The sequence below is a fragment of the Camelus bactrianus genome, chromosome 10, assembly GCF_048773025.1.
Source record: "Camelus bactrianus isolate YW-2024 breed Bactrian camel chromosome 10, ASM4877302v1, whole genome shotgun sequence".
Taxonomy (NCBI): Eukaryota; Metazoa; Chordata; class Mammalia; order Artiodactyla; family Camelidae; genus Camelus; species Camelus bactrianus.
In genome coordinates this window covers 14,132,853-14,156,359 of record NC_133548.1, presented here as the reverse complement: position 1 = coordinate 14,156,359, position 23,507 = coordinate 14,132,853, and the positions used below count along the sequence as shown (strand labels likewise).

General features: G+C 51.5%; 4 protein-coding genes across 11 annotated transcripts; 2 read left to right on the top strand and 2 right to left on the bottom strand.

Moving 5' to 3' along the window:
* Window positions 1-225: 225 nt before the first annotated feature.
* On the bottom strand, window positions 226-4,975 carry KBTBD4 (kelch repeat and BTB domain containing 4). 5 transcript variants are annotated; one of them, XM_010964536.3, is made up of 4 exons: window positions 4,826-4,975; window positions 3,275-3,895; window positions 2,295-2,401; window positions 226-1,836 (listed from the first exon to the last, which is right to left on the bottom strand). In XM_010964536.3, the coding sequence occupies exons 1-4, from the start codon at window positions 4,842-4,844 to the stop codon at window positions 976-978; spliced, it is 1,608 nt and encodes a 535-aa protein (XP_010962838.2). In that variant the 5' UTR covers window positions 4,845-4,975; the 3' UTR covers window positions 226-975. The 5 variants fall into 5 exon arrangements, with proteins under 5 accessions (XP_010962838.2, XP_074228111.1, XP_074228112.1 ...); XM_074372010.1 differs by having other exon boundaries at window positions 4,805-4,913; XM_074372011.1 differs by having other exon boundaries at window positions 4,721-4,860.
* On the top strand, window positions 4,898-9,472 carry NDUFS3 (NADH:ubiquinone oxidoreductase core subunit S3). Its single transcript, XM_074372016.1, has 7 exons — window positions 4,898-5,055; window positions 5,165-5,230; window positions 6,379-6,476; window positions 6,681-6,830; window positions 7,718-7,843; window positions 7,977-8,096; window positions 9,224-9,472. Exons 1-7 carry the CDS (start codon window positions 4,992-4,994, stop codon window positions 9,389-9,391), a joined length of 792 nt encoding a protein of 263 aa, XP_074228117.1. The 5' UTR covers window positions 4,898-4,991; the 3' UTR covers window positions 9,392-9,472.
* Window positions 9,473-10,337: 865 nt separating this feature from the next.
* On the top strand, window positions 10,338-12,404 carry FAM180B (family with sequence similarity 180 member B). 3 transcript variants are annotated; one of them, XM_010964534.3, is made up of 3 exons: window positions 10,338-10,780; window positions 11,580-11,650; window positions 11,863-12,404. In XM_010964534.3, exons 1-3 carry the CDS (start codon window positions 10,642-10,644, stop codon window positions 12,256-12,258), a joined length of 606 nt encoding a protein of 201 aa, XP_010962836.1. In that variant the 5' UTR covers window positions 10,338-10,641; the 3' UTR covers window positions 12,259-12,404. The 3 variants fall into 3 exon arrangements, with proteins under 3 accessions (XP_010962836.1, XP_074228109.1, XP_045379940.1); XM_074372008.1 differs by lacking the exon at window positions 11,580-11,650 and having other exon boundaries at window positions 10,645-10,780; window positions 11,829-12,404; XM_045523984.2 differs by lacking the exon at window positions 10,338-10,780 and having other exon boundaries at window positions 11,592-11,650; window positions 11,829-12,404.
* A 958-nt stretch (window positions 12,405-13,362) lies between these two features.
* On the bottom strand, window positions 13,363-17,487 carry C1QTNF4 (C1q and TNF related 4). Of its 2 annotated transcripts, XM_010964532.3 has the most exons (3): window positions 17,372-17,439; window positions 17,092-17,154; window positions 13,363-14,501 (listed from the first exon to the last, which is right to left on the bottom strand). In XM_010964532.3, the coding sequence occupies exon 3, from the start codon at window positions 14,494-14,496 to the stop codon at window positions 13,513-13,515; it is 984 nt and encodes a 327-aa protein (XP_010962834.3). In that variant the 5' UTR covers window positions 14,497-14,501; window positions 17,092-17,154; window positions 17,372-17,439; the 3' UTR covers window positions 13,363-13,512. The 2 variants fall into 2 exon arrangements, with proteins under 2 accessions (XP_010962834.3, XP_074228108.1); XM_074372007.1 differs by lacking the exon at window positions 17,092-17,154 and having other exon boundaries at window positions 17,372-17,487.
* Window positions 17,488-23,507: the final 6,020 nt, after the last annotated feature.

The following is a 23,507-nucleotide window of genomic DNA, read 5'->3' as shown; positions in this document are numbered from 1 at the left end:
ACTAGGAAAAGAGAAGAGAAATACTCAGCTCTGGCTCTTTGCCACTGTCAGAATCCTGATTTATTGGCCCTCTGGGGCTCTCCTCACTTTTGGAGCATTGATCCTGTATGTAGAAAAGGAAGTATGGGATTCAGTATAGTGACTGACTGAGAAATGTGTGGGTATGGAATTAGTTTCCCTTAGGAAGTCACCCCTTCAGAATTCAAAACAGACACACATACCATATCCCTTCAAAAACTTTTATTTGTATGAACAGTTCCTAGCTCTTGACTTAGCTTAGAGCTTTTAAAAGAGTAGAGACCTATTTGAGTTTGAAAAAAGTTTCTGCTATTAATCAGAAATAATCTTTTCTACTTCTTTCTGGCTTACCCCTTGGAATAAGCCAAAAAATAAAACCAAAGTATATATTTCCTGACAGATTGATGAGAAAGCAATAGATGGTACATCCTGAATTCTGTGGTTGCCTCTTGCTGGTGAAGGACACCTTCAGCTTAGTCCATTCTCCCAACCAAAGCCTGAAGGAGAATTCTAACACCTAATTCTTTGTGGAAAAATTACCAACTAGCCACTTTGCAGGCTGCAGGAAAAAGAAAAAGAAGGTAGATTGGGCATCTTTCCTTCTGTCCTGGGATCAGGAGTGCTTCTACTTAACAGTGATCAGGTAAAGAGATGAGGCTGTGCCCAGGGCTGGAGAAGAGGCTTGCTCTAAGCAGTCTGTAGTGAGGCACAGGGTTACAAGCGGATGGCAGAGAATGGGCTGGCCTACTCTCAGTTCAAGCAGCCAGCAGAGCAGCAGCAGTCTAAAAAGCCCCTAACGGAACACTCTTATGGGCTCAGGGAAGGGCTGAGGCACTGCCTTTCTAACATGTGCCAAAAAATAACACAGTACCCAAATCGGGACCCCGGGGACTTCGAGTTTGGATGGGTAGGTGCTGGAAAAAGGGAGCATCAAAGTCAGCTGCTCTTCTCACAGCCTTAGGCCAACACAAACTGCAAATTGGTAAGCAGCACCTTAATGCCTCTGGTGACAGTCACAGCTGAAGTGGCAGGGTCAAGCTTGTAGGTGTTGGCATCCCCCTTTTTATATCGGTCTCGAAAAACATAGATGCTCCCATTACAGCTGGCAATCTTCCAGAGGGATGGGGCAGAGCTCCAGGCCTCAGGAAGGCAAAGCCGGGTAAAGCTGTCTAGCAGGGGATTGTAGCACACCAGGGAGTCCCCTTCAGCCACGATGAACACCAGATCCTTATGCACAGCTGCGTGCATGCGGCCAGCGAAGGGCAGCACGTAGGGTTTCACATGGCACTTGTCTGTCTCTGTGTCAAAGCACTGGATGAGTCGGGATGGTTTGGTAAAGAAGTCCAGGTCATTCTCCTCCCCCCCAAGTAGGTAGATGATCCCATTGAGGTTGGCACCAGCGGCCCCGGAAACAGCCACCTCTAGCTGGGTTGTCTCAGTCCAAACGTTATCACCTACCCGATAATAGATAACTGCATTGGAGAGGGTATCCTGCAGTGTCTTGCCACCTAATGAATATATGGCATCCTTCCCGGGCACAGACACCAGGGTATGCTGGAGCCGGTCTCGGGGCAAAGGTGCACACCACTCCCAGTCCACGGTGGCATTGTTGCACTTCCACATGCGCCTTGGGATGGACCCTCCCACCACGTACAAGTCTCCGCCATGCTTGCAGGCTGCAGTGATCTGGTGGCACAAGCTGTTTTGGCCACTTACACTGATGGAGTCATCTTCTGCACAATGTAAGGACACAGCCAACGAGTGGGTACGAGATGACTCTTTCCCGATCAGGTAAATGTGTACATTCTCCCCAATTTCCTATTGGTGAAATTAAAGTTATAAATGGTATCTATCAGTTCTAGGCTAAGGCTCAGCTGAGACGCATATCCTTAAGGTCCTGGACCACACACTTGTATTTTGCTCTAACCTACTCCCCTCTAGTAACTGAATGTCATCCTGACTCTCCTCCAATCACTCTAATCATTTTCAGGCACCTTATGCTGGGACAGAGAATCTGTTACATTCATCCTTTCAGCTTTTTTAAAACTATCATGAGCGGGTGCTTCGGATTGTTAAAGCAATGATGAAAGTAATTTTCTCAGGGAGTTTTGGAGCCCAGAGGCTGGTGCTTCTGGACTCAACTACACATCCTCCTCCCCAGCTCTTATCAACTTTAATCCAAAGACTTATTCACTAACCATCAAAGAGGCCAGGCCAATAGATGGCTGGAATGCATGGATATTATAGTGTCCCAACCCTAAAGAAATCTGCCTTACCTTCAAGCTACTTCTGAGTGACTCTGAAAAAGCCTCTCTTTCTTCTTTGTTAAAATTGATCCAGGCTTCTATTGCCTCTGTTGGGTTCTGGGAACATGGAACTCCATCTGCAAGAGCCAGAGGAATGGCATGGTCAATGGCAAGATAATGATCCAGAAGGGAAATTTAGAACTGGTGGCTTTTAAAATGTGAAACCCTTTGTTAGACTACAACCATGTATGTATATGTATGTGTAAGAAATTAACCTAAAATTGCCTTATTTCTTTTAATTAGAATGGATGCTTGATATGATCTCATTTGCCATGGAAGCAATCTATTAGGCTACAGAGCTCACACTTCAAGTATGGTTATACCTCACTTGTTACCTAAAGTTGGCCAATCACTTGAAAAGTTTATTTAGTGATCCTGACTCACTGCCAATTTATTTAGGTAACTAGTCCCACAAGTACATGCAAAGCACATGGATGAGAACACTTATGCACAAGAGAGATTAGAGTATAAATACAGATAGCTCCTCACTTCCTTTTGTGGCTAAGTGCTGCTTTTTTTTTTTTTTAATTTAGTTAGCATCCATCACCACACAGTCACAATTTTTTTTTTTAATTAAAAATTTTTATTTTGGGGGGAGGGAGGGAGGTAACTGGGTTTCATTTATTTATTTCTAGAGGAGGTACTGGGGATTGAACCCAGGACCTTGAGCATGCTAAGCATGCGCTCTACCACTTGAGCTATACCCTCCCCCACTCCACTTTGTTTGTTTTTGATTCAACATTTGTATATATTGTGAAGTGCTGTTTCTTTTATTTTCCTGGCTTATTCCTCTAGAAGGGACTCTGTCTCTGAAGGCATCTAAATTCCTATCAAGAATAATACTGTAAATTAATGCCAGGAAGCCTGAGGGTACCCTTCTCTTGAACTAGAATGTTCTCTGAACATCATACCTGTGTGGTGGGGTATGATGTGCCCCACCCCCAACTTACCCGAGATGATATCAGTGAGTAGATGGTGGGGCAAGTGGAGAAATTCTTCTGTGCTCTGTAGCTGAGCCAGGTGGGCCTTGGCACAGTGCTTGGCAGCTGTGTAGAGCTCAGGATCACTGTGCCGATCTGCCAGCCACATAACCTGAAGGCAGTTGCCCACTTGCACTGTGCGGGCCAAAAACCGAGAACATTCCTCAAAGAGAGATGTCAGCTGATACATGTCTGACACCTCATAAATTTCCTGCAGCTCCTCAGCTCGAAGTTTCACAGTCCCATGGTAGATATAATCAACCAGGAGCTGGAAAACAGACTCGCTGACATCCTGCAGCACAATTACCCGGTTGTGGGCCTCCTTCAGGTTGGAAGTGAACATGGACCGGAAGAAGCAGCTCTGAGCTGAGAGGACCAATCGGTGGAGCTGAAACTCCCGGCCTTCCACTGAAATAGTGACGTCAGCAAAGAGCTCTTCCTCCAGACACAGTTTCATGATGCCCTGAGCCACACGGCCTGAGTGTGACCGATCTTTGAAAGTGTAATTCACAAAGTAGTTCTCATCCATAGATGCTCCAGGCTCCTCTGGTGATTCCATGGTAGTAGCCAACTTCTCTCTCTGCCAGCTGTCTGCAAAACACCACCACTCTGAGTAACTTAAGGAATCCACAGCCACAGTATATGAATCTAAATGTCCAGTTCAGGGAGGGAGAGGAGAAAAGCGAGGGCACAGTGGGCTCAGATTAGCCTCAGTCCCGGCCCTGCTAATGACATATGATGTTCTCCTTCAACCAAAGCTGGGTTCATTCTCCTGCAGTAACTGCCTATTCCTAATGAAATCAAAATTTCCTACTCTGGGTGCTTCCCTGAGAAAACATGGAATACTCCTTTCCATGATGTAACAAAAGGCTTGGTATTTAGGTCAATACGTGAAAGCAAGGGGTTGGAGGAAGCCTATGCTTTGAAAAGCCTGGCAAAAAGACTTACTAACCAAATAACTACCGGGCATAAAACTAGTGAGGCTCAGGACAGCAGAACGCGACAAAAAGTCCCCCGCGTCCTTGTGACCAGACCCCTCTTCCCCTGCGCATGGAACCCAGAACTTCCAATTCGACTCTTGGCCTGGTACATCTACCAGCCCCACATTTACTCTTTTCTGAGCCTCTACCCGGCATTTCCCTGCTCGCCCTAATGACTCTCCAAGGCTTCGTCCCAGAACTCGAGACGCAGCCCAGCCGTCCGGAGCATGGGACCACCCCCCCAGGAGGCACATCGCCACGTGCAGTGTCCTTGCTCCACTTGGAGTCGCCTGGGAGACAGTAGCCAGGGAAACCGTTCTTCTATCCGCCTCCCCCTAGCCATGCCCGCTGGCCCTCATCAAAAGCTTAGCCTAGGGAGCGGGGGAGGGGTGTGGAATTTGGAACCCAGAACTCTCGCCGCTTCTCCTCCTCTCACCAGTCCAGTTCTTTAGGATCCTCGCCTTCTCTCCAGCCTCTGTCACACTAAACTAAGGACACATTCACCTCATGATTTCCTCACCTACTGGCTTCGCTTTCTCACCTGCCTTCCCTCCTTTCATTCCGAAGCCCGGAACCCGGAACCTCTACTTCCGGCCCCTCGTCCGCCCGGAAGGAGATCCTATGCACATTTCCGCTTCCGGTCCCTGCCCTTGGGGCTCCGTGTCCTGCGGGATTGGCCTCGGCCGCCTGGTCTGCATCCGGGGATCATGGCGGCTGCGGCGGCAAGGGGCTGGTGGCGGGGGCTTGCGGGGTCCGCGGCGCTGGCCAGGGGTGAGCTGGGGCAGCCAGCTGAGGCCCGGGGCGGGAGCGGCGACGCGTCCAGAGCAGGGAGCCCCTCAGGCCTCCCTCTGGGCTTCAGTGTCTCTATCTTCCTATGCAGTGGCCGCGCGACCTTCGGTGCTGTTGCTGCCGGTGAGGTGGGAAAGCACTGCGGCCGACACGCGCCGTGAGTATGTGCGGGTCGGGCCCTTCTCGGGACTACAGGCGGGGCCCCCCTTCATTACCTTTGTCAGATATTTGCCCTTGTCCTGGGCTGCCCTTCTCTGCGTCCTCCTGGCAAATCTTTGCTTGTCTCTGGAGAGCTGATTGCAATGGCCCTCACTCTGCAGGCAGAATCGGGCCCTCCCTGTGCTCTTAGGCCTCTGTGTTATGGCCCTATTGCTCCTTGTCAATTTCCATGTTTTTTTTTTTTTTTTTCCTGATTAAACTGTCAGCTCCTTGAGAGCAGGAGACTTAACCTTTGGTTCTCAGAGCACTGTTAAAATAGTAGCTTACGTTAACTGAGTGCTCATTGTGTGCCAGGCACCTTGCAAAGCGATTAATGAATGATCTTATCTAATCCTCACAACATTCTTAGGAGGTAGGCAGTGTTATGCTTTTCTACCATAGATCAGGCAACAATCCAGAGAAGTAACCTGCCCAGGATCACAGCACTAATGAGTGACAGAGCAGTCCTGCCTGCTGCCAAAGGCAGAAAAACACTTAACTCTGCAGCTATGATGTGTGGTTGCTCAGCGATTTAATGTTGCACGAATGAGCATACAGGGATAAGTTACAGTCAACATAGGACGACTGGGAGTCATGCGACGGCATTGCCCCCTTTCTGGGCCTCAATTTCATCATCTGTGCAGTAAATAAATAAAAAAGATTTCAACTACATAATCAATGAGGGCTCTTCAGCTCTGAAGTCTTAGTTGAGAACTTGCTCTGAGCCAGATGCTGAGAGATACAGAGAAGCCTAAATTCTACTTCTCACCCTTAAAGAGCTCCTAGTCTGGTAAGAGAGCTGAGGCAAACGCTGCTTTAGCAGAAATGCAGGCATTGTGAAGGAAGAACCACGAGGTAGTTCTGAGAAGAGGTAGACACCACAGCTGCAGTAATAAGGTGAGCCTTTTTGGACTGTGTAGGTGGCATTTTCCTGATGTTTTCATCACTTCCTGTTCCCTGGAAGAGGAACCTTCCACCTTCACCTTTCTCAAGGTTCTGGAGGGAGTCCTGACTGGGAGACAACACCCCTTACAAGCCCAAGAGACTGAATGCAGGGCTGGCTGCTGCCTTCTGCGTTCCTTTCTTATGTATGATTTCTCCTTCCAGCCACTGTCAGACCACGGAATGATGTGGTCCACAAGCAGCTCTCAGCTTTTGGAGAGTATGTGGCTGAAATCCTGCCCAAGTATGTCCAACAAGTTCAGGTAATATTCACTACTCTTGTTTGGGTCAAGAAAGAACCATGTTCTCAGGGCATGTGGGAGTGGGCAGTCTGGAATCAAAGAAACCACAGACTCCTCCATCCCAACTTGGTTTTCTTTCTCTGTCTTAAACCAGGAGACTCCCCTTGAAGTTTGCTGCTCCCTCTGTAGCTTTGTTACCTCGCCTCTCCTTTTCCATGTCTGCAGGTGTCCTGCTTCAATGAATTAGAGATCTGTATCCATCCTGATGGAGTCATCCCAGTGCTGACTTTCCTCAGGGATCACATCAACGCACAATTCAAATCCTTGGCTGACTTGACAGCAGTGGATGTCCCCACCCGGCAGAACCGTTTTGAGGTCGGTCAGGAGATTTGAGATTTGGAAAGTAAAGTAAGGAAAGGGGACAGAACTGTTTTAGGGTGGCAGCTACCTATGAGAACCACAGCCTCCTTAGTTTCAGTTCAGGTCAAACAATACAACACAGCAGTTAAACCAGGGCCTCAGAATCAAGTAGACCTTGAGTGTGAATTCTAGCTTTGCCATTAAAAACCTCCGTGACTTCAGACATTTTGTTTGATCTTTCAGGGCTTTAGTTTTATGTGCAAAGTAAGTATAAAATTGTCCCTATCTCACACAGTGGTTGTAAGGATTAAATGAGGTAGTACAGGTAGATTAATAGTTCTCAATACTTTAACTATTGATATTTACTGGTTATCTACTTTTTGCCAGATTCTGGGATCAAGAGAGAAATAACACCCAATGCCTGCCCTCCAAGAGTCCCCCACACACTATTGAGGAAGAGGGACATAAAAAACAGTTTACCATAGTGACATGATTTATGGGATGTTGGAGAGATGCTTTAAGAATGCAGGGGGAGCACTTAGCCCTGTCTAATAGGCTTTTTTGAAGGGAGAGAGAAAGTCTGTGCTGAATCTTAATGGATAACCAGGAGACCAGGAATTAGCCCAGTGAGGGAGGGCGGGTCGGAGACATCCAATAGCATGAGCAAAGACAAGCATGCTGACATGCTGAGCTATAGTTGGCTTAGGCCTTTGGAAGTGGTTGTAAGTATAGGAGCATCTGGAGGTTTTGAACTTCAGACAGAAGGCAGGTTCAAAGGCAGGCAGGTTAACCCACCCTGTATCCTCATTGTTATGCTCCCACTCAGGGACTTCCGTCTCAGACCCCTCAACCTGTGGTCACCTTGGTCCTTCAGTTCCTTCCGTTCCTTCCGTTCTCCCTAGATTGTTTACAACCTCTTGTCTCTTCGCTTCAACTCACGGATCCGTGTGAAAACCTATACGGATGAGCTGACGCCCATAGAGTCTTCTGTGTCTGTGTACAAGGCAGCCAACTGGTATGAGAGGGAGGTGAGTTGCTGGACGTGGTGGACCCTGCCTCTGGGCCTGAGTTGCAGAACTGATAGAAACTAGTGGATACACTGCAGCCCTCACCCCTTTGTTGGCTGTGGTGGCTGGTTGGCTTAGTGCCTCTGTTTTCTAGATCTGGGACATGTTTGGAGTCTTCTTTGCTAACCACCCTGACCTAAGAAGGATCCTGACAGACTATGGTTTTGAGGGACATCCTTTCCGGAAAGACTTCCCCCTGTCTGGCTATGTTGAGGTAGGAGCCTTGGAATGGGCAGCCATCTCAGGGAGGGACTGGTAGGGATCTTGGGCAGAAATTACGGTCCGTGGATTGAGGTGGTTTAAGAGCATTGGTACTGGATTCAAATCCTAGCTTCATTCTGACAATCTTCTCATCTACAAAATGGGAACAATAATAGTACTTAATTAGATTTGTGGTAAGCTAACTGATGTATGTGCAAAGCTGGTGTATTGTAGATGCTCAATTGATGTTAGCCATTATTTTTGCAGTCACTTTAATGAGCAAGGCAATCTTCAGGACACACTTAGTCTGTCCTCAAGATCTGAATCAGTATCATTTTACCCTGCCTTGGATCTCTGAGAAGGCACGACACTAAATGTTCAACCCTTGAGAATGGCCAGAGGCAGGACCAGTAACATGTGCCTACAAAAACCTTATGAAGAATTCAGTGCTTTACTCTACCACTGCAACATGTTGTAGTTTGTTTATTAGCAGGAAGATGGTGTATTGTATATATACACAAGTGATTTTGTAGTAAAGTAACTTAGAAATGTTGAGATAGTGTCAGGCCAGCCCTTCTCTTCAGTACCCAAATGCTCCTGTTTTGTGTGTGTTTAGCATGGTCACACTCCCAGCACCTTATTGTCCTTACCTTATCCAGCTGATCCTCCAATAACAAGAAAAGCCACGCCAAAATTACCACCTTGCATCTGGGCAGTGATAATGCCAAGGCCACAGGGCCTGAACTTGAGTGCTTGCCAGTTTAGGTTTACTCTTTTCAGCCACTGATTGCTCCCTAATCCTGAGCAGGTGCTTCCCATCACCTTATAAGTATGTAGGTGGGTGAGCAAAGTCATTTCTGATGGAAAAGGAGCTCAGAGTTCATGAATTGGGGATGGTGGGCATGGAGGGAGGCCTGACTGGGTGATGGCAGGGCATGACGTAGAGGCCATTTTAAGCTGTGGTTGGGATGTGACCTGATGAGTAACACAGATGAGGATGGAGACTAAAGAGGCCAGGACAGGAGTCAAGGGCAGAGAAGTAAAAGGGCTGAAGAAGTCACCCATGGCTTTGGGAAAGTGGGCCTTAATATCTGTAACAAGGCCTTCCTCAGTACTTAAGCCTGCCTTTTTCTTCTGCAGTTACGCTACGATGATGAGGTGAAGCGGGTGGTGGCTGAACCAGTGGAATTGGCCCAAGAGTTCCGCAAGTTTGATCTGAACAGCCCATGGGAGGCTTTCCCTGCCTATCGCCAGCCCCCTGAGAGTCTCAAGCTTGAAGCCGGAGACAAGAAACCTGAAACCAAGTAGTTTCAGGGAAGGAATGTGTATCCTAGAACGCGCCTTATCTATAATTGAGTGTCCCTGTAAATAAAATCCTACTTAAACTCACCACTTCCTGTGTGTTTATCATGAGTGGAAGTGAAGCTTAGACTCAGGAGAAGGAGGAAGTGCAGGCAGGGGTTTGCTGACTCTGTTAGAGAGACTTTTCCAAACCGGGAGTCCTTTTTTAATAAGACTAAATAACGCAGTTGCAGACAGGGTGACCTACAGGCCTGGATGTTCTGAGGGAGATTCTAGATCTGAAATTTAAAGTTCTCACAGTCCACAGGACTCAGGATGGGCGTGGCATGGCCTCTCCTGAGAGTTAGAGCAGTCTTCAACGGCTAGAGAAAGCCCCTGGTCACAGGAGACTGGTGGCAGCTGACGGACTCGGGCCTGGGTGGAACGAGGGCAACCCCCACCCATCCTCATCCTATCCAAACAACTACAGGGCTCCAAGAGCCCAGGGCCAAAGCCAAGAAGAGCTGCAGCTCTTTTGAACCCTGTGTCCTGCTCCCTGCAACCTGACAGCCCATTACACTTGGGCTTAGGGAATCTTCCTGGACTCTGGCCTGAGCTGAGAATGCTATAAGCAAGCAAAGAGTGTCCCAGTCTGGGGCCAAAGACAATCAGGAGCTGCAGATCTGTGTGTCTGCCTGCCAGGGAACAGTACTTCTCACCCCAGCCAGTCTGGGGTCCGTTCAGCCAGTGGCTGAATGCCTGACATGGAAGTTTTTGCTCTGCCTGTCAACAGTCTGCTCAGCACACCCGCCATTGCAGTTGGAAGAGGCTTTGCAGCTGTTGCTCTTGGCTACAGAGGGGCTCTGGAGGCTGGCCTGGGCTGGGCTGGGCTGGGCTGGGCTGGGCTGGGCTGGGATGTCATGGGCTGGGCTCAGCTGCAGAATGCTTTGGGGGTGAGGACAGATAGTAAGGTAGTACTACTTCCTGGGCTCTTTCCTACCTCTTGGGAGGGCTAAGCTAGTGCTCTTTGCTACCAAACACCTTTTTCCTATTGACAGCATCCCACCCATCTGGGCAGGAATAGGCAAAGGGCCTGACAAGCAGGGAGCCAGGCTCCTACTGCCAACAACCAAAGATTCCACATTTCTATGGGATGGAAAGAGCCCCTGGGAAGCCAGAGCCAGCCCCTCCCTGCTGAGCACTGAAGACTGACGCAAAGCAGGGAATGCTGTAGCTGTCTACAGTGGAAAGTTGGAGCCCTGGTGTGTGGCAGGCGGATGGAGGAGCAGAAAGCAGCTGGGGAGAGTAAGACTCAGAGGACCTGCTGGGGCAAGGCTAGGACAATGCAGTTCCTGGCTTGGCTAATGGTAGCCACTTGCCTCCTCCCTGGGGTGACTACAACTCAGCACCATGCAGGTACCGGGGCTTTAGATGGGGTAGATGGGGGCCGAGAAAAGCTGTCGGCTGACAGCAGTTACACTTGGTTCTGTTTGAGCCTAGCAGGGTTTAGGAACTATGAGCATGATGAGTACCAGGCTGACCTGTGCTTCAGTGGGGAATGGTGTGGGCCCCAACCCCAGAACCAGAAAGGTCCAGGTGAAGTGAATGGAGATAGCCCTAGGTGCTCTCAATGGGCCTTGGGCTTATTCCAGCTGATGTGCGAAGTAGGACCTCTTGATCTGCCCTGGGCTTAGGACAATCATTCCAAGGGCTAGGCAGCACCCCCAAGAGGGGTGAAGGAAGCTGCAACAGACATCCTGCCTTGCCTGGCCTCCCTGCCTTGCACACGGTCACTTACTGAGGAGCAGGGAAGGAATAGGTTTTTCTCAAAGGGATCCTCAACCTTTGAGGAGGGTCACTGGCACTGTTTTAGGTCACGCTGTCCCCAGATGATTATAGGGAGGGAAGATGGGAAGTGAAATGTCTTGTGACTCGTTGGCCTGGAACTCTTGGCTAAGGGAACTGTAGAGGTTCAGGGAGGAGTCCCGGACATTTGCTGAGATGGTATCTGGGTTTGGGATGATGCTTTTGGGATCATAAGACCTATGCCTGGGAGAGAATGTCAACATGCATTTGTGTGTAGGGGAAGGTGGACATGGGATGGCATTCCTATTTTCTAGATAGAAGAACCTCTAAGCACCTCTAGGCACTTCTGGGAGGCTGGGGTGTTCAGGGTGGTGCTTGGCAGGGGCCTGACTCCTCTCTGCTGCCCCAGGGCAGTCCATGGACAGCACCATCGTGGGAGGTGGCCTGCAGAAGCCAGAGGCCCCGGAAGTGATGTTTGAGGTCTTTCCTCCAGCCTGGGACATGGGGGTGCGGGTGTCCAGAGGTCCCTAAACTCCGGGTCAGGGTGGGGGATGCCTCAAGCTGGGGTTGCTGGGGGAGGGAGGGGGAACCCAGCATGGTCCTACTGCCTGCTTATGCCCCACCCTGGCCCACTCTTGCTTCCTGTCCTGCTCCCTAGGCCCAGCCCACCCCTTACGTGGCTCCCCTTGCAGCTGCTCTGGGCTGGGCTGGAGCTGGATATCATGGGGCAGCTGCACATCCAGGATGAGGAGCTGGCATCCACACGTCCAGGTCGCCGACTCAGGCTCCTCCTGCAGCACCACGTGCCTAGTGACTTGGAGGGAGCTGAGCGGCAGCTGCAGCAGTTCCAGAGCCTGCGGAAGGGACCTCCTCTTAGCCCCTGGGACTTTGAACATCTGCTCCTCACAGGCCTGTCCTGTATCTACCGGCTCCACGTGGCTAGCGAGGCTGAGGCGCGAGGTCGCTGGACCCAGGTCTTCACCCTCCTGGCACAGGAAACACTCTGGGACCTGTGCAAGGACTTCTGCCCGCAGGGCCAACCCCCTTCTCTGGGGCCCTGGGCCTCTACCCTTGACCCCTTGCCCTAACCCTCCCCTTCTGTCTGTCATTCTCCCTCCCCCCACTCCTCACCTTAGCCAGACCCATTTGGGCAGGGGCTTCCATCTGGCACCTGGTTCTTCCCACTGTGTTCAGGCCTCTGGGCTTGGCTTGTACCCAGGACCCCGCTTACCCCTCCCTCATATCTCCTTCCTGGGCCCATGCTCTGGGGCTTAGGCAGCAGGCACAGACCTAAGGGCAGGACTTGCAGGCAGTGTGTGTGTGTGTACTGAGATCAGGGTTGAGAAGTGTGTTTAAGAAATGCTGAAAGGGAAGTTGCTCCCAAGTAAGGCCAGGTCAGACCCTCCAACTCTTACTCTGACAGTCCATGAGAGGTCCTGTGGAATCTACAGGGAAGTTGCAAGTGCTCAGTGCCCAGTCCTGCTTTAGGTACCCTCTTAAACCCAACCAAGGCTCTGGGGTCCCTGAGTCTCCAAGTCCCCATCTGGGCTAGGAGAAGAGACTGAACAGACTGGACATTTTTAGTTCAGCCTGTTGGAGGATAGGAGGGAAGTAGGTGGAGGACTATTACCTTTTCCCGCGCAGATGTTTTTTGGTGCATCTCAACAAGACTCAGAGGAGGGAATGAGGCTGGGAGGGGACTGAGGCAGGCTGGTGTAGCCCTGATCCTGTGTAACTCACCCCATAAAATGTTTTCTTCTGGCCTCCTGGAGCCCTGTGTCCTTCTGTGTCAGAGTAAGTTGTTTAACCCCTGCCCTGACCAAATCACCCTCCCCATTCCGGGAGAGCAGGAATCAGGGCAACCAGGTATCAATCAACTGCTCATCCAATTCACAAGCCCCACTGGAAGAAGAAATATATTGTTTCCTTGAATCCCATACCCCTCAGTGAGGCAGGAGGTGATGTCCTTTGTCACAAAAAGGAACCAGACGAGCCCTAAGAATGATGCTGTTGGTCAACAGGGAGTTGACTGGAAAGGAACATGAAGGGAGTCCCACAACGGGGTTAGGCGAGTAGGGGTCAATCAAATTCCCACCCCCTCGTCCTTCCAGGACCTGACCAAACCCTGTCCTCTGCCCTCCGACCCCCACCCGAGACACAAAGCGCCGTAGTCAAGACATAGCGTAGGACCCAGGCAAACAGGCGCCGGCGCAGGCCCACTTTATTGGCAGAGCACCCGCGCTGGGGGGCCCTCATGCTCGCGCCGGCGGGGCGTTCGGGCCGCGGTCCCGCCTCGGCATGCACGCCCCCGGACCGCCCCGGGCTCCTCTCGGGTTCCGGGCTCAGAGCTCCGGGGGCCCGAGGCCGGGCGGGCCGGGCGGGCCGGGGGAGATGACGTCGGGGTACACCAGGAAGCCGGAGAAGGTGATGTACTTGCCGTGGTTGCTGTAGGCGCCGTAGCCGTCGTGGTCGTGGCTGAGCAGCCAGACGGCGTCGCCGCGCTGCAGCGCCAGCATCACGCTCTGGCTCTGCATCTCGCGGCGCCGCGACGCGCCGTCGTCGTAAATCATGGCCTGCACCTCGTCGCGGTTCTTCATCAGCTTCACCGACAGCGTCTTGCGCGGCAGCTTGCCCAGTGTGAAGGAGAAGAAATAGGCGCCGGGCAGGCGACAGCGGAACACGCCGGCAGCCGCGTCGAAGTCGCCGCCGATGTTGACGAGCTCCGTGTCGAAGGCGAGCGGCCGGTGCCGCGGCCCCGGGCCAGCGTCCGAGCCCACCAGGCTGCGCGTGCGCGCTGCCGAGAAGGCCGAACGCGGCTCGGGGGGCGCGGGCGGCCCGCGCGCAGGCGCGTCGGCGTCGGCGTACACCAGGTAGCCGCTGAAGGTGGCGCCCGGCGCGCCCAGCGCGTACTGCGGGGCGCCGTGCAGCCGCAGCCACACCGTGTCGCCGTAGTCGAGCTGCAGCATGGCGCTCTGGCTGGCGGCGCGTCGCGTGCCGGGGCGCCGCTGCTCGTCGAAGGCCAGCGCCTGCACCTCGTCGCGATTGCGCACCAGCATCACCGACAGGCTCTTGTGCGGAGCCTTGCCAGCGGTGAAGGAGAAGAAGTAGGCACCGGGCACGCGGCAGCGGAACTGGCCGGTGGCCGCGTCGAAGTCGCCCCCGATGTTCACGTACACTTTGTCGAAGGTCACCGCCATCTCCGACGTTCCCTCCAGCGGGGTGGTGCGTGCCGCTGAGAAGGCCGAGCGTAGCTCTGACGAGCCCGCTGACGGGCCCAGTGCCCAAGAGGCGGCCGGGCCCAGCAGGCCCAGCAGGAGCGGCAGCATGGCGCCTGGGAGGGGAGGCACAAGGGCAAAGATAGGAGGGTTGGGCAGGGGTGACCTCCAAATCTCCTGAGCTGCCGGAGCTGCGGACTGGGAGATGGGTTCCCTTCACTGCCCAGCCCTTGACCCACAACTAGGACTTGGTTTCCTACATACTCGGACTAGGTCAGTGGTTCTCCAATTTACATAGCACCTGGAGGGCCTGTTAAAACACACATTATTTGGCCCCACCCCTACCTCACCTGGAAGGAAGCCTGAGAATTTGCATTTCTAACAAGAACCCAGGTAATGTAGATGCTGCTAGTCCAGGGACCACCACACTTTGGGAACCATTAGATGAGGCTAGTGAAATTTTTTTCCTTTTTTTGTAACCACCGAACCCCCTTCTCAAGTGAAAGCTCAGACGTATATCATGCATACAAGCAGAAATGCTCTGGTTGAAGGGGCCTGTAGCCCTGTTTGCTGTGCTTACCACATCTCCTTGATACCCAGGGGCCCTGGGAACACAGAGGGCGGTCAGAAGATCTCTGAATTTCCTTCAGCCTCCGGTTTGCTGCGCTTTCCTGCCTATTCTGTGGTCCTTGACCGGCCCTCACTCAGAAACTGGCTCTTTATACTGATACCCTTCATGATGGTTGCTGTTTAGGCCCTCACCTGGGCAGGAAAGGAAACAGCTGCTCCCTGACCCTTTTGCCGCCCTCTCACTCAGTCAGGGGTCAGCTCTCACACCGAACCTCTGAACTCTCCAGGGGCCCTTCTTGCACTAAAGAGGCCAGAAAGTTGGGCTTTGAGGTAGTTCCCTCCCACCATGAACTCAGAGTAAGAGAAAAGGACTCAGTCTTCTGGGCTTGGGGGCTGGTCATTGAGAGGGAAAGCCAGGGGCTGCAGGGGATAGAGAGGGAGGGTAACAATTCCAGAAGGGCTTTGGCAAGTCTGTGAGGTCAGCTGCTTGGTTCCTCAGTAGTGGGGAAGGGGAGGGAACCGACAACTAAACCTGGGCTCAGGTCCTGGCTCTATCCTTTACATGCTGTGAAATCTTAGGAAAGTTCCTTACTTTCTCTGGGCATGGTGCCCTCTGTGTAAGTGGGGAGGACACCTGCCTCACAAGTTTACACTGAGGATGCTCTGAGATACCAAGTGTGAACATGGTTTGTGGACAGTGGTGCCGCCCAGGTGTGCAGATACTTCTGCTCTTAACCTTGAGAAAAGCTATCTGATCGGGCTCTTGACATAAGGGGTTAGCGACTCAGTAACTCCTACCCTGGAGGCAAAGTGGAGGCAAAGCAGGAAAGAAAATGAGCTAGCAACAGCTTAGGACATAGGCTTCTATAGGAAATGCCCTGGGAATGTGTGTACCTTTATGTCTCTTAGAGACACTGAGGGTCTGCTGAGAAGGGCTGCCAGGTGCAACTGTGCAGCTGTACCGCACACAACAGGGACGTTCACCTGAGGGGAGGACGTTCACCTGAGGGGAGGTGGGCACTGAAGTCCAACCTATGTTCTACTTGCCCAACTGTGTGGAATGGCTGCACCTGGGGGAACGTGCGCCTTTATGTAATTCTGATAAAAAAGACCCCAAGTCCCTAGCCCAGCTGAACACTCTCTCCCTCCAGAGGAAGTACCTGTTCTCATTATTATAAAGGTGCCCCATGGGCTCCCCAGTACCCTTGGTGAGGGCAGGGAGGCTGGGGAGCCCATCTGCACCTCACAGTATTTGGTGCATTCCCTTTCACAAAGCTCTTTGGGCACATCTGATCTCACACCAACCTGCAAGTCAGGTGGCCCTTCTCCCATTTTATAGCGGAGAAAGCCAAGGCCCAGTATGAGAAAACATTTTGGCCCAAGGTCACCCATGAAGCACTGAGGCAAGCCTTGAACTGAGGTCTTTTGACTCCAAGTTCAGTGTGCTTTCCTCTCCACCACCTTTCCCTTCTGAACATGAATATTTCCAGCCAACCTGTCATCTGCCTCAGTTTCCCTTTTGGCAAAAATAGGAGGGGAGAGAAGTAGAATGGGTTTTGGGATCTAGGGTGAAGGGGAAAGAAAGCAAAACCAAACAAAACCAACCAACCAAAAACTAGCATTGTTGTCTTCTGGGAGTATGGAAACATCTCCATTTTTCCTAACCTTGCTGCTGTCCCAGCGAGTCTTGGTCCAGGGGCACCTGCTCACCCTACCCTCAGCAATCTCCCTGCCGAGCCTGGTGCACCCTGCCGGTGCCAGAAGGTCCTCCTGTGTGTCCAGTACCCAGCTTTCATTTCACCCACCACTGCCCATTTCCCAGATCCTTGGTCCCCCATCCTTCCCTAAACCCCCTTTCCAGAGCAGGTCAGAGGTGAGAGGGTGTCCGGCGGGCATCACAGCTCCAGGGAAGGAAATGGCTGTTCCTAGCTCTGTCCAGGTGAAGCTCAAAATTATCATCTTCAAAGAGAAAAAACTAGGGCACAGAGAACTGGACAGACCCAGAGCTCCGGAATCCACGGGGGAGATGCAGCCATGTCAAAGGGAATTCCAGAGACCCCCCACCTTCCCGCATCAAACCCCACTCCCAAATCACCCCCTCCCTCAAGCTCTGACCAAACCACCCTCCCCACCTACCTTGAAAGCCCCTCAGGCTGCCGACAAGATAAGTCCGTCCCCCTTTCACGGAAGAAGACAATCCTTTCTCATGGGAAAAAAATATCCCTCAGAAAATGGTACCCCAGACCCTTTTCCCCTCAGACCTTCCTTCATACATCCCTTCGGAGTAAAAGCCCTTGAGCTTCTTTCATGAGAAGCTCTCCCAGGTCCTCCTTTCAGGGAAAAAGGACCCATTCCCCCGCCCCCGCTTCCAGTTAAGGAGAAAGCCTGGCTCCCCGCGCCCCGGAGCATCCCTCACCTGGCTGGGGGCGGCGGTCGGTCGGGTTCGCTCCGAGCCCGCGATCCGGCTCCGGCTCCGGGAGGGCACCGGGCTACGCACCGACCGCCCGCGCTGCGGCGGGGCCGGGCCTGGCGGGGGCGGCGGGGCCCGCGGAGGCGGGCGGGGCGCTGGGACCCCGGGGTGGGCGCCGGGAGGCGAGGCGCGGGCAGGAGCGAGGGAAAGAGGACCGCGAAAGAGCGAGCCGCCGGACCCGCGCGAGGAGAGGCGGGGGAGAGGCGGGCAGGGGGAGAGAAGGGAGGGGGAGAGAGAGGGAGGGGCGCGCCGAGGACCCAGTGCGGGGCCGCAGGGCCCGGGGCACCGCGTGCAGGAGGCCCTTCCTCCTCCGTGACCTCCCTAGGGCTTCATCCTCTGGGTCTGGAGAGCAGCCATCAATAATCCAAGTTAGCAGATGGGGAAACTGAGGCCTGAGGAGAGGCCAAGCTAAGGGTGGCTCAGGGCACTCTACAGAGCAGCCTCCTCCCTGGTTTGAGGAGAGGGGATTGGAGCAGGGCGCAGAGACTGGACGAGGCTCTGGGCTGCAAGGACAGTGGAAGGTGAGGTTTTGGCTGGGACAGATGTCCAGGCTGAGTGGCACTGGGGGAGGGGGTCTGAGGGAAAAGAAGGATAAATGGGTCAATGCTGGCAGTAAAGGAAGGGCTTACAGTGACCTGTTTTCTTCCTCACCGCCAAACTGGAAAATGCCCATGGTTGGTTACGAATGAAGGAGGAAGACAAAGCCCCCAGACATCAGAGGGTGAGCCTGGGCCCCCTGTGGAGGCAGTAAGGAAGAAGGAGGGGAGTCCTCGGGGCAGAACTGAGTTTTGGCTGGAAAAGCTGCTTCCACAGCGCCTGCAAGGAGGGAGAGGGTTGAGAAGGGCAATGGGAGGGCTCGAAGGGCCTGTTTGCTGAGGGACGTTGATCACTGACACCTACCTAGTTGGGCCAGTGTGGCAGGACCTAGCAGGGCATCAGGGCTGGGACAGCTGTCTTCCCACCCCAGCACTCATGGAGGCCCTTCCATGGCTTCCACCCTGGGCTTTGACCCCACCTCAGGGAGGCTGCTCCTCTCTCTGGACAGCTGTGCAGGGCACTCAGTAGAGGTTGACTGACTGGATGGCTTCTGAAGAGCCCTACTCTCAGCTGCCAGGAGCCAGTCCCCTCTGCCTGCCTCTGGTTGACTCAGGAGGCCTGGGCTCTAGTCCTGGCTCTGCCACAGACCCTCTGTGCAGTCTTGAGAAGCCTAGTGCCCCGTGAAACCCCCTGCCCTCTGGGGCTTTCCTTCTGGAACTCTCAGAACTTACAGGATCCCAGTTAATCTAACATGGGTTAGTCCTCCTGAAGGTGTTGACAATGATGATGAACTCAGTAAGTGTTCTTCTGGGTGTTGGGGGAACGATGAAATGAATGGATATGTGTCTTAATGGAAAGGAATGAATGGAGGCATTTGGGGCTGGGCATGGGAGCATTTGGGGACACAAAGTTAAGCGCCTGTCTAGCCCTGTCAGATCACGACTGTCTCCCATCCTTTTCACTAGCTTGAAAAGGCCTGTGTGCGGTGTGGTGGGAGGTGAGATAGGGTGAGGGTGGGATGAGCCACACAGCGATGTAGCTGGGGAAGGCAGGGAGCCAACCTGTGGCAGCCACAACCCTTCTTAGGGCAACAGTACCTCTTCTGGACCAGGAGGGTGGGGTTGCCATCGGAAAGGTGCCTTTTGAAGGTGTGATTCCAATTGTGGGAGGGAAGGGAAGAAGGCAGGACTCTCAAGGCAGGACAATTAAATCCTGGTGGGGAGGTCTGTCTCAGGCTGAAAGCCATTTCACACTTTCCCTGGGTCAACAAAAAAGTTTCACTAGAGAAGTCAGGGTAGTGGGTAGAAACAGGTGACTGAGGCAGATGACAACAGGGTTTACATCCAAGGTTGGGACAAGGTGGAGGCCACTGGCAAAGGGATATGGAGAAAGAGGATGCCAGGTACTGGTGGGTGTTTTGGGCAGGCTGGGGTGAAGGTAGGGGTGCACCAGAATGGAAGTTAGGAGGCAGCGGGGTTCAGAGAAGAGAGCCCTGGGCTAGGTTGTAGTTGCTGCCTGCCACTACTTTGTTGTGTGACTACAACAACACAATCATAATTTTCATAGCAAGTTCCTTTCATTGGGTGTAGCAGATGCTATCGGTGCTCCTACTCAAACCCCGAGGCCTACCTAGAGGTCACCTGCGGAGTTCCTGAACCCGCTCCCAGTCTCTCTCCTGAGGCATTCCGAAGTGAGCGTGGGGCAGGCTGGAAGTGGAGAATTAATGCCTCTAGGGCAATCCTCAACCAAGGAGGGCCCAAAGTTAGTCGATAAAGCCTCCAATTTTCTGTCCCCCTGAAAGTGGGACAATTCCCAGTCCCTAAGCACGTTCCAGTCTCAGAGTGACTTGAGCAGAGTGAAGCCTAAGTTGTCCGCAGGGAGAACTTGCTCATCCCTGTATGCTCTGCTTTCTTTCTGCCCTTCCTTGTCTCACTCCCTCACCCTGCTTCTGGAATCACCTCCTAAATAAACTACTTGTATCCAAATCTGTCTCAGGGTTGGCTTTGGGGAACCCAGACTGAGACAATGAATAATAACTGTGTTAAGTGCTTTTTCATTTCACCATTACCTTATTTAATGCCTTAACATCCCCTGAAATAGGTACCATTAGCCCAATTTTACAAATAAGGAATAAAGAGGTTAATGCAGAGGCAGGATTCAAACCCAGGTCTGTCTAGCTCCAAACCCAGTCCTTAAATACTATGCTCTGTGGTTTCCCTAATTCTCTGATCTTCTCTGGGCCTTATTTTTTCATCTGTAAAATAAAGTGAGTTTGAAGGGTAGCAATGTACCCAGTGTCTCCTGCAACTAAACCTGGTCAATGAGGTGTAAGCAGAAGTTACTGGGAAAGAAAAGTGCTTTAAAGGGACTGACTCAGCTGGGAGGCCCACTCTGTTTTGCCTTCCTTATTCTTTTCCCTTCTCCTAGAATGTATGCATGAAGGCTGGAGCTCCAGTTGCTACTTTGAGCCAGGAGGCAACAATGAAGTGTTCTAAGACACATTGTTAGGTAGGTACTCAGGAGTAAGCTGAGAGGAATAGGACCTAAAGACCCTTCCTTCAAGGAGCTGATCATTTAGTGAGAATGGCTGGATGTGGACATAAAAAACCTTAACAGGTAAAAAGAGATCAGCACCAGGAGAGAGGTGCAAAGTGGTATGAGAGCTCTGGGAGGGAGAAATTCCACCTGGGGAAGTCAGGTATCACAGAAGTTACTTCTAAATGATGGTGAGGATTTTACATAGTGCTGATAGAGGAGTGAGGGAGTGGGATCCAGTCAAAGGTAAGAGTGTGAAAAAGGTGTGGAGGTGCCATAGATGGGCCTGTATGTGGCTCAGTTCAAGGGGAGTTTGTGAAGGAGGCATGACAGGTAAGGTGTGTGGGCCTTAAATGCCGAGCTAAGGAGCTTGGTTTATCCTGCAGTAGAGAGGAGGGTGCTCAGAACAGGATTTTAAGATTACTCTGGCTACAGAGTGAAAGGCAGGAGACAGAAGCAGCAAGGAGAGGCAGGGAGATCTCCAAGAAAAGACTCAGAGTGTCCAGATGAATCTGAACTATGCAGGACTAGGAAGAAAGGAAAAGAAAGGGAAGAGATGGATGGAAGAGAGACGGAGAAGAAATGCAGAGACTGACAGAGAGTGAGCGCACAAGCTCACAATTTAATTAGCTTCCTGGTTTGCCGGAGGATTACAGGGGAATTAGCTGAGCTCAGAGTCTAGGGACCTTGCTGGGAGTTGAGGGGAAGTTAATGAGAAAGACAACAACATGCCCCAGGGAGAAATGAAAGAGGAGGAATCATCAGCCAAGCAGAGATGCCGGCAGGAGAAACAGATGTCAGGGTGCTGAGTCCCTGCCTTCCTTGGAGAGTTCAGCCCTCCAGGGGAGTAGACGTTTGGAACTTCTCGGTTGGGCTCCTGGCCCCACTGCCCCTGATTCCAATCCCTCTGAGCACTTGGTAAACAACCATAATGGGGGAAGTTGGGCGTGGCTGTGAGGATAAATTCCTGACTCTCTGTTGGCCCCTTTCCCAGAAGGGAACCCCAGGCCTCTTCTGCAGATGGGGAGGTTGAGGGCAGGGATGCAGATGTGGCCTGCTTCTGACCAGATGTGGCGAATGGCATTTTCCAAAGACAGCTGTGACAGCATCTCTCATCCCACCTGCTCTTCTGACACTGGACCATGTCACTCCCCTCTAAGAGGAGGACCTAGATTCGGTTATAAAGGGTGACACTGGTTCAGCCTGGCCCTCTCTTGAAACAGAAACTTGGAAGCTAGCCATTATGATGTGAGAAAGCCCAGGCCACATGGAAAGACCACATGCAGATACTGTGGCCAACAGACCCACTCCAGTAAGATTAGATTAGACCAGTTATCTAATTTGCAAGGTCCAGTGCAAAATAAAAATGCAAGGCCTCTTGTTCAGAAAAGAATTTAGATGGTGATAACAGAGCATCAAACCCAACCTAGAGCCCTTCTAAGCGTGGAACTTTGTGTAGCTGTATAAATTGCATCCCATGAAGTGGCCCTGACCCCGGCGGAGGTTCCAGCATAAGTGCTTGCAGTCCGTGTGAGGAAGCCTTCAAGATGACTCTTGGCCCAGTCACTGTCTGCCTGCAGCTGTACCAGGGACTCTGAAAGGGAACCACCTGGCTCAACCCAGTGCACCTCCGGACCCACAAGGGATAGAACTGAGTGTTGTTGTTTTAAACCAGGACCTTTTGGGATGCTGCAGCAGTAGATAGTCGGAACCCTGAGGGAGCCAGAACTTGTCAAAATTGGACTGAAGATACAGTACAGTTACTGAGTTTCTCCCCAAACTGAGGCTTTATCTGACCTATTGCTGCAGGCCCTCTTTGACCGATGTTGGCAGAGGAGATTGGAGGCACAAATACCTCCAGACCCTACCCATGGACCTCTCATTATGGAAGACGATAAATCCCCTTTTGGTGGAGCCATTTTGTGTTGAGTCCTCTGTTTCCTGCAGTTAAAAGCACTCCGACTTTTACGAGTTATTTCCTCTCTCTGGGTCTTGGCTTCTTCATCTACATACTGAGAGGACTTTGCAGTTGAGGGCTTGTGAGTCTCTGGAGGGAAAATATGAAGGACATGGTGACTAGAATGAGAGCGGGCATGAAGGAGCTGGAGGAGTCAAGGTGTTTACTCCACCTCCTGCCCTGGGGCCGGGGAGGACGGGAAGACTGGATTCAGTCTGGGTCAGATGATGACTGGTCCAGTTTGGGCATTTAGATCACACTTGACTTGGGGGACTTAGTATCATCTCAATTAGGTAAGAAATATAATCACGCAGGAAAAGACTGGATGGATAAACACCAAAATATTTAGTTATTTATGGTGGGTTCAGGGTTGATATTTATTTTCTCTGGATGTTTTTTATTTCCCAAACTTTCTATAATGAATATTTATTGCTTTCATTTGAAAAGTAATTTAAAATATCAATAAAAACTTTAATTTCTTTCAAGTGTGCCTAAATACATTTTGGAAGTAGAATATTATAAAAGTGTTATTTTAAATCAGAGGGGTGGGGAGGGTAGAGCTCAGTTGTAGAGTACCTGCTTAGCACACACGAGGTCCTGGGTTCAATCCCCAGTACATCCACTAAGAAATAAATAAACCTAATTGCCTTCCCACCCTCCAAAAAGTAAATAAATCAGAGAAGAAAAGAAACATGATTTAATAAACTGTATGGGGACAACTAGGCAGCCATCTGGAAAAATTTAAGTTGGATCCATGCATCATATCTTATACCAAAACAAACTCCAAATGGATCACACATTTAAATGTAAGAATGAAACCCAAAAAGTACAAAAAGAAATCAAGTAATATTAAAAAAAATTTCAGAGTGAGGAAGACATTTGAAGTATAACATAAAATCCAGAGTTCAAAAAAAAAATTGGTGGATACATTTTACTATAGCTTAAAAGAAAACATATTTACATGGCAAAACTGCCTGGGACAAAATCAAAAGACAAACTACAAACTGGAAAACATATTTATAATTCATATCACAGAGAGAAAATTTCTTTAAT

Excerpts from the sequence above, each read along its gene's own strand:
- FAM180B (XM_010964534.3), top strand. The coding sequence starts at position 10,642 with ATGGAGGAGCAGAAAGCAGCTGGGGAGAGTAAGACTCAGAGGACCTGC. Across the intron at positions 10,781-11,579 it reads TACAACTCAGCACCATGCAG|GGCAGTCCATGGACAGCACC; the intron begins GTACCGGGGCTT and ends CTGCTGCCCCAG. Across the intron at positions 11,651-11,862 it reads CCCCGGAAGTGATGTTTGAG|CTGCTCTGGGCTGGGCTGGA; the intron begins GTCTTTCCTCCA and ends CTCCCCTTGCAG.
- C1QTNF4 (XM_074372007.1), bottom strand. The coding sequence starts at position 14,496 with ATGCTGCCGCTCCTGCTGGGCCTGCTGGGCCCGGCCGCCTCTTGGGCA.
- KBTBD4 (XM_074372010.1), bottom strand. The coding sequence starts at position 4,844 with ATGAAAGGAGGGAAGGCAGGTGAGAAAGCGAAGCCAGTAG. Across the intron at positions 3,896-4,804 it reads TGAGAAAGCGAAGCCAGTAG|ACAGCTGGCAGAGAGAGAAG; the intron begins GTGAGGAAATCA and ends GGTGTTTTGCAG. Across the intron at positions 1,837-2,294 it reads CACTCAGAAGTAGCTTGAAG|GAAATTGGGGAGAATGTACA; the intron begins GTAAGGCAGATT and ends TTTCACCAATAG.
- NDUFS3 (XM_074372016.1), top strand. The coding sequence starts at position 4,992 with ATGGCGGCTGCGGCGGCAAGGGGCTGGTGGCGGGGGCTTGCGGGGTCC. Across the intron at positions 5,231-6,378 it reads CACTGCGGCCGACACGCGCC|CCACTGTCAGACCACGGAAT; the intron begins GTGAGTATGTGC and ends TTCTCCTTCCAG. Across the intron at positions 7,844-7,976 it reads CCAACTGGTATGAGAGGGAG|ATCTGGGACATGTTTGGAGT; the intron begins GTGAGTTGCTGG and ends TCTGTTTTCTAG.